At 32.6% G+C, this 7,597-nt stretch overlaps 1 protein-coding gene across 2 annotated transcripts; it reads left to right on the forward strand.

The window, feature by feature from the left end:
- Window positions 1-425: 425 nt before the first annotated feature.
- On the forward strand, window positions 426-4,557 carry LOC140815373 (homeobox protein knotted-1-like 1). Of its 2 annotated transcripts, XM_073174498.1 has the most exons (6): window positions 426-667; window positions 863-1,318; window positions 1,506-1,619; window positions 1,782-1,953; window positions 3,555-3,805; window positions 4,190-4,557. In XM_073174498.1, the coding sequence occupies exons 2-6, from the start codon at window positions 1,082-1,084 to the stop codon at window positions 4,391-4,393; spliced, it is 978 nt and encodes a 325-aa protein (XP_073030599.1). In that variant the 5' UTR covers window positions 426-667; window positions 863-1,081; the 3' UTR covers window positions 4,394-4,557. The 2 variants fall into 2 exon arrangements, with proteins under 2 accessions (XP_073030599.1, XP_073030598.1); XM_073174497.1 differs by lacking the exon at window positions 426-667 and having other exon boundaries at window positions 674-1,318.
- The last annotated feature ends 3,040 nt before the right edge of the window (window positions 4,558-7,597 follow it).

The following is a 7,597-nucleotide window of genomic DNA, read 5'->3' on the forward strand; positions in this document are numbered from 1 at the left end:
ACAGATCTCTTATTTCGGTCATCCATGAAAAAATATTACTTTTTATGCTAAGAGTATTATTTTTTATTGTGAATATGAATATGATTGACCCGTCTCACATATAAATATTTGTAAGACCGTTTTACAAGAGATCTGATATAGAATCTGACTGAACCATTACATAAAACAATAGAAACATACACTCCATGTACTTTCTCTTCGGAAAACCCTCTTCCTTGTAAGGTCAACACCTTTGGTTCTGGTTTTCCTCCCTTCCCACACAATATGTTCTTTGGCCTATCACCGAAATTACTAATGAATATATATATTTAAAATCCAACTTTTGTGAAATAAATTTTTCTTTGAATAATAAATATGTATATGTTGTGTCTGAGAATGTAGAGCACCGTGAACAATGGACTAAACCTCCACCCCTAGTGGGAGTATTGCTTCTCTCTTCCTGTGACAGACAAGAGCTGAAAAGCAGTACACAGTCAAAAGTAAAGTAAACAGTAGTATCCATGTCAGTACTCTATTCCCTGCACTTCCTCCCGCCAATCATCTCTCGAAAGGTGGCGGAATGTCTTGTCATTTGGACAATCAAAACTATCGAGTCTCTCTTTTTACAGTGTAATAATCCATATTTGAATGATTTCACAGGCAGTACTAACCTATAATCCTAGTTAAGGTACGTACTGTTAGGCAGAGTGAGAGAACGTGTGCCTGATCTCTTCTCTCTTTAGTTCTTTCCTATAACCAACCACCCTAATTTCCTATCTCAATGTGTGTGGTGCGTGTTTTTCCTGTGTTTCTATGTCTTTCCCTATAAGTGTCTGCAGCAGATTAAACGTAAAGGTCTGGTCTTTTTCAACTTTTTTAGCAGGTGTTGGATTTTCTCCCATTATCTTGCTTCGACCCAGTTTCACGAATTCTATGTCCATCACGGTTTCCAAGTGAAAGGGTTACGTCTGGCAGATGGGTTTCTGTTTTCGCAGACAAAAACACGCAATAACGTGGCTGTGTGCTAATCGAGAAAATATGTGAGGAAACCACAGTTATTTCTCAGTTTCAAATCCGAAAACAACTGTTGGTGGTGAGACTAATGGATGAGTTATACGGATTTCGTTCCTCTGTTGATACTGGTTTCAATGGAGATGTTGGTAACGTAATCGGTGTTGGGCTCAGTGATCGGCAAAATCAACAGATGATTTTAACAGCAGAAGTTCCGGAAATTCATGGAGGCATAACAGGAATTGAGATGTCAGATATAATCAAGGCGCAGATTGCATATCACCCTCTTTATCCTGATTTATTATCTGCTTATGTTGAGTGCAGAAAGGTGAAATAACTTTTGCTGTTCACTGGTTGTGTGTGTAGTTGGGAACAAATTTTACACACGCGCACGCTCAGGCACTGTTTTTTTACCATTCTTTTATATATAATAATGGTAAATAATAAAAGTTCCTACATGTATGTGCATCGATCTGGGGGGAACTGACTTTTTTACATGGGTTTTTTCTTTGGAGGTGGGAGCACCACCAGAAATGGTTTCACTTCTTGAGGAAATCAGCAAAGAAAACTACCCTTCATCATCTTGCAGCAGTCAGATTGGAACTGATCCCGAGCTTGATGAGTTCATGGTAAAAGAAAAGTCAAATTATTATGATAAGATATTGGGGGAAGGGTGTTTTTATTATATTTATTACAATATCTTTCCTTTTTGTGATTTTTCTACATAAGCTAATCATGGAAATATACATCGGTTATTTTTTGTTTTTTGTTTTGTGGTTTTTGTTTTGAAGAAATCATATTGTGAAGTTCTACACAAATACAAGGAGGAACTTTCCAAACCATTTGATGAAGCCACAGGTTTCTTGAGCAGCATTGAATCTCAGCTCAATGATCTCTGCAAAGAAACCCTACCTTCTGTCACTTCTAATCCTTCATCAACACCTATTAACTATCATTCTGCAGGTACGTCCAAACCTTCTTCCGCCATGATTTTTAGATTTCCAATATAATTTTTATGTATTTATCTGTTTTGGACCAGTCTCAGTTCTCTATTTCACTTCCATCTTGATGATTTCTAGTGAATTACACTGGAATTAAGATAGATATTAAATGTACTGATGTTTTAATTGTAGATTGGTGAACATCTTGTTTAGTTTTATGAGTTTCTTGAGCATCAAATTTCACGTAGATTTGCTTTAAACATTATTTCTTGCTGTGAGATATATGTCCTGAATAAATTTGAACTTTTATCTACGGTCTACGCTCAAATATTTGGCTTCATTTGTTTAGTTCTTGTTTACAGATTCTTGATTGAAACATAGTTTAGGTGAAACTAATTCAGTTGAGATGCTATCTTCAACGTGTAGTAAAAGTTTTTTGAGAAATTGTTCAAACGATTGTGTTATTTTAAGAAATATGTTTTTGCTTCAAATGTAAAAATATTTTGGCGTACACTAAAATAAGAAATTTGTAGAAAAAAGCTTTGACATTTTCAAGAAATCAGGCATGACAATTAGAGGTAGTGGGAACTTGGAAGAAATTAAATATGCCGGATCTGAGTTCGGCTTTTCGGAAAAAAGGTGAATTTAAAGGATGTATTTGATATAAAAAACATGAACGAAGTCGGTATACCAGACGAAGTCGGTAGATTAATGCAAATGAATGTAGGTAAGAGATGTATAATTACATTGTTCATGCATAGAAAGAGTGGATGTATGGAGTTCAGAAGAGCTACATCTATTAGCTAAGATTAGTGTGATGCTGCAAGAACAAGAACGTGTTAAAGGAAGCAAGAATAAATGGAAGATAAATTATCCTTTGGATCGTGTATCTTCTGATAATACTTCTAACCAATGTGAGGCGCTGTGTATAAATATCTCTCACCTATCAGACAAGAACTTTTCAACTATCAATGTAATTTAGGTCATTACCTGATGTATACAGACCAGCGCAAATTTTTGCTAGTTTGAATGATAAATGTTTCTTCTTTCTCTTTAGGAAAAAGAAAATCATTGTCGATTTTAATGTAATCATCTACAATTTTGAATTTGTATGTTTCATTTATCTTTCTCAATATGTATCTGTTTAAAGTTGGAATCCATGTGTACTACTGATTAGTGTGGCTTCTATTATGTTTATTGAATTAAAATGTTAATATTCGAGTTATAATCATAAGAAGCAAGAGTCGAGTATGAAGAAAGACGAACATGAGAACTGTCATCATTTACCTAAAATAGTTGTTTTAGGGTTTTAATGTAGAAGTCATTTGGTGGCAGCTTTCGCAGCCGTATTCGACAGCTTCTATGTATGATGATAGCTAATTTTTACTTAACTAGGTGTTGGACGAATGAAACTTGAACTTGTTTGCCCTTTAGTTTGAACTATTTTTGTTATTTATTGTTAAATAAATTTACTTCTGGCCTTATTGATTTTCTATCTGGTATGGTCTTTTCCCATATTTTTACATTTGATTTGAGCTAGAACAATGTACATTTCACCTGAATAAGTCCATTAATTGTATTCTAAAAAAATGTTATGATCTTTTTAATCTCCCTACTTCCCAGATGATGTTGGTGGTCGGTCCGATGGAGACGTAAGTTGTGGTGAACTCGAGGCGCCTGAAAGCATAGAATCCTGTTTTAACCAACAAGGAGACGAGGAGCTAAAACAAATGCTCATGCGCAAATATAGCGGGTATCTCAGCAGTTTGAGAAAAGAGTTCTTGAAGAAAAGGAAGAAGGGAAAACTCCCAAAGAATGCTAGAACAGCCTTGCTCCATTGGTGGAACACGCATTATAGGTGGCCATATCCGACGGTATACTCTACTCTCTTGTTCTTCGATGGAGAATCTGTTTTCCAAAAAAATACAAGTTTTTCGTTGGAAGAAATGTGTATTTACCCAATACAGAATATATACTTCACCAAGTTAATTATAACCTGCCATATTGTTAGATATACTATTAGGTTTTAACAGATGGCTCAAGAAAGTGTATAAACGAAGAGGAAGCTATGACAATGTCAGATGTTATTCGACAATATTAAACGTCGAGGGGCGTGGGAGGAAGCTAAGGAGGGGAATACACATATTCTTAGACCAATTACACATGGAATCTTGATATAAATATATAGATCCAGATTAAGTTTTGATATGCTAGTTATATATATGCATATGATATATCATTATGTGATGACACCGCAGGAAGAGGAGAAAAATATGCTGTCGGAGACGACAGCATTAGACCAGAAGCAGATCAACAACTGGTTCATCAATCAACGAAAACGGCACTGGAGACCGTCGGAAGACATGAGATTTGCTGTTATGGAAGGTGTGAGTGGTGGCATTAATCACAACTATAATATTATCCACGGTTCAGAGGGTCTTGAAAACGAGGTCTTGTTGTAGAACAGCTGAGATCTTCTAGTCCTACCAAGTTCCAAGCATTGTAGCATAGTGATGATGCAATGCTGTAATTATAAGGATGATGTTTCTGATAAAGGACACCATATTAGGTCATTTCTAATTCAATGCAAACCAATCTAAACTCATGCAATACCAATGTTTTCATTAACCGAACTCGCGATCGATCCAGTTTAGTTTGAAATACAGTTCAACCGGTCGGATCGGAAAACAATTATATTATATAAAATAATAATATAATACAATAAATAATATCTTTTAAATTATAAAGATTTTAAATGTGTATATTAATAATTAAAAAATATAGTTATCCAAGTTTAAAATATAAGTGTTTCGTATAAGATGTATATAAATATAAAAAAATTTACTTGCTGAAAATTGAAACTTAAATAAGTATATTCATATTTTCAAAATACTAAAAATATAGTTATATATTTTTTTAAACAAAAACAATAAATTATAATAAAATAATATTTTTAACTAAATCTAAATTTCAAATAATTATGTATAAATATAAAAATATATAAATGTTATGATTTAAAAAAAAATTCAAAAACAAATAAAAAAATTCGGAAAACCGGTTGAATCCGGTTCATTGTCGGTTCAATTAGTTTTTTTTTATCGGGTTTGTACTGTTTGACCTCAAAAAAGGTTTTTAGGGTGTTTCGGACCGGACTCGTGATCGGTTTTCGGTCGAATCAATCGAACCGTCTTGTCCGGTTCTGAAAACAAAGCAAACCTATTGTTAAAAAAAAAAATTTCCCGCTAATCGTAAATTTCATTTCGACTACGTGGACTCTTTGTATGAAAAATAAATAGCACCAGATAAGAAGTTATTATGGCAATCAAGTTTACATTCGAGACCGATTTATAAAATATGTTCTCTAAATTTGCGACATATAATATATTCGGTCACTAATTCAGCGACCAATCTGAAATTTAGGTTTCTAAAATTTAGCAGCCAAGAAAATTAGCATGAGAGCGCTTCGGTCACAAACTGCGAATAGAGACAGAAAATCGGTCGCTGTTTTCCTTTTCTTTAGGGGCAATCAATCTGGTTTAAAATCAAATATACACCAGTGAGAGTGGTCGGATTATAGGTCGATTTTTGACATATGATTGCAGTGAAAACTAATACTTGATAAACTAATAAGTAGTATGTAAATGATAAAGAAAATGATTGTGGTAGGATTGTAATATATGGTGTAAAATAATATTATGTTTTGGTAAGATTTTTAAGTGTATGATAAATTTGAATTTTTTGATGAAAAGACAAAATTGCTCTTCCCCTTCGCGGCGGCCGGCCGGCAGCCGGAAATGGTCGGTCGAAAACGGCTGACGGGGCGGCGGCAGAAAACGACCGGCCGGCGGTTCGTCGACGGTCGGCCGGCGGCGGTCGTGGCTGGAAGTGGTGGTGAGTTTGAATATAAGAGAAGGGTAAAATTGGAAAAATATGAGGTATTAAGAGTTGGATAAATAATCTTATGGGGTGAGGAGGTATTATTTTAACCCACCTAATATAACCTATTCATTCATAGGAAGGATTGACCTGGTTAAATAATCATGCGTACCAAACAAGGGATAAGGTGGGTTAAAAAAAATAAACCCACCTTATCCCTCAAACCAAACACTCCCTAAAATATTAAAAGTAATATTATTCATAGATCAAATGCTTTTCAATCAAATCAGTATATATTACGTAATATTTCTTCATAACGTAGCTAATAATAAAAAAATGATATTTTTGCATTGAAAAATAATTTATTGCAAAAAAAAATAATACTTTTCATGAGTAAAATATTTTCACTCAAAGTAACATATATTGACAATAATTATTCTTAAAATAACTAACATAAATTTATACTTTTACAATGAAAAATAATACTAGGAACATACAAATAATAATTTTCACAAGTTGAATATTTTTCACTCAAATCAACATATGTTACACAATTTTTTCCATATATAACTAACATAAAATGATATTCTTGCATTGAAAAATAATATTTTGGATATATATAAGTAAAAAATCTCATGAGTCAGGTCGAGTCGAAGATCCGCCTCATAAAATCGACGAGTTGACGATCTCTTCAAAGTTTTTGTATACATTTTTTGAGTGTTAATATAACGTCGGACATTTCCGTAATACCTATTGTTAGGAGAACCGAACAGAAATATTTTTCCATAACCGAACCGACCGAATTTTTTTTATAACCGATGAAAACCGAACCGAATTAAAATCGGTTAATTCGGTCGTTTATCGAATTAATCGATTAGTTTTTTTAAAAAATTGTTATTTAGTTTTAATTATATATATAATTTTTTTTGAATACTACAATCTACACAAATGCATAAAAACATAAAATCACACACGTCACAAATATATAAGTTTTGTTTCAACACAATTAATACATATTACATCGATTTTAAAATTAAAAAATATATAAAAATTGATAAATAATAAAAATTTATTAAATAATAATATTTGTTATATCGGTTAATTCGGTTAGCCGATTTCAAAATTTTGAAAAACGTAACCTAACTGAATTAACCGATATAACCGAATTTTTTAAATTTGAAAACCAAATTTTCGAAATAACCGAACCGAATTTCCGAATTGGCTTGGTTCGGTCGGTTAATTCGGTTTAATCGAAATCTTGCTCACCCCAACATATTGTCATGTTAACATTTCTTTAAAATAGAACTAAAATGGAGGAAGAGTTGAGTTATTGCACTAGAGAGTGTTTACAGTCACTTAAAATGATTATTCACTTTTAACTAAAAAAATAATCTGTTTTTTGTTACATTTTGCTTCTATTTCTGCTCAATTTAAGTAAAACTCAAACCTGGTGTAATGTCGATTCTGATTCTTCAAAACTAATTATGATAATTTGGTAAATAAATGAAAAATCTTCTAGACAGACACACTTACCCCGAATATTATTTTATAATCCAAATCACCTTTTACATTCATTCAAATAAATGAAGAACTAGATAAGTTATCTAATAAGGATATTTGTGTATTTTATTGAAAAGTTAGTATAATAATCATTTATTTATCGAACATTCTACCTAAAAAACATTTCAGCCCTTTGTTTTTATTTTCAAACGTTTCGAACATGTTAATATTCTATTTTTTATAATCTATAAATGTAATCACTTTTAACAAAAGAAATAGATTAGTCTTAG

The sequence above is a fragment of the Primulina eburnea genome, chromosome 15, assembly GCF_022965805.1.
Source record: "Primulina eburnea isolate SZY01 chromosome 15, ASM2296580v1, whole genome shotgun sequence".
Classification (NCBI taxonomy): Eukaryota; Viridiplantae; Streptophyta; class Magnoliopsida; order Lamiales; family Gesneriaceae; genus Primulina; species Primulina eburnea.

Excerpts from the sequence above, each read along its gene's own strand:
- LOC140815373 (XM_073174498.1), top strand. The coding sequence starts at position 1,082 with ATGGATGAGTTATACGGATTTCGTTCCTCTGTTGATACTGGTTTCAAT. Across the intron at positions 1,954-3,554 it reads TATTAACTATCATTCTGCAG|ATGATGTTGGTGGTCGGTCC; the intron begins GTACGTCCAAAC and ends CCTACTTCCCAG. Across the intron at positions 3,806-4,189 it reads ATAGGTGGCCATATCCGACG|GAAGAGGAGAAAAATATGCT; the intron begins GTATACTCTACT and ends ATGACACCGCAG.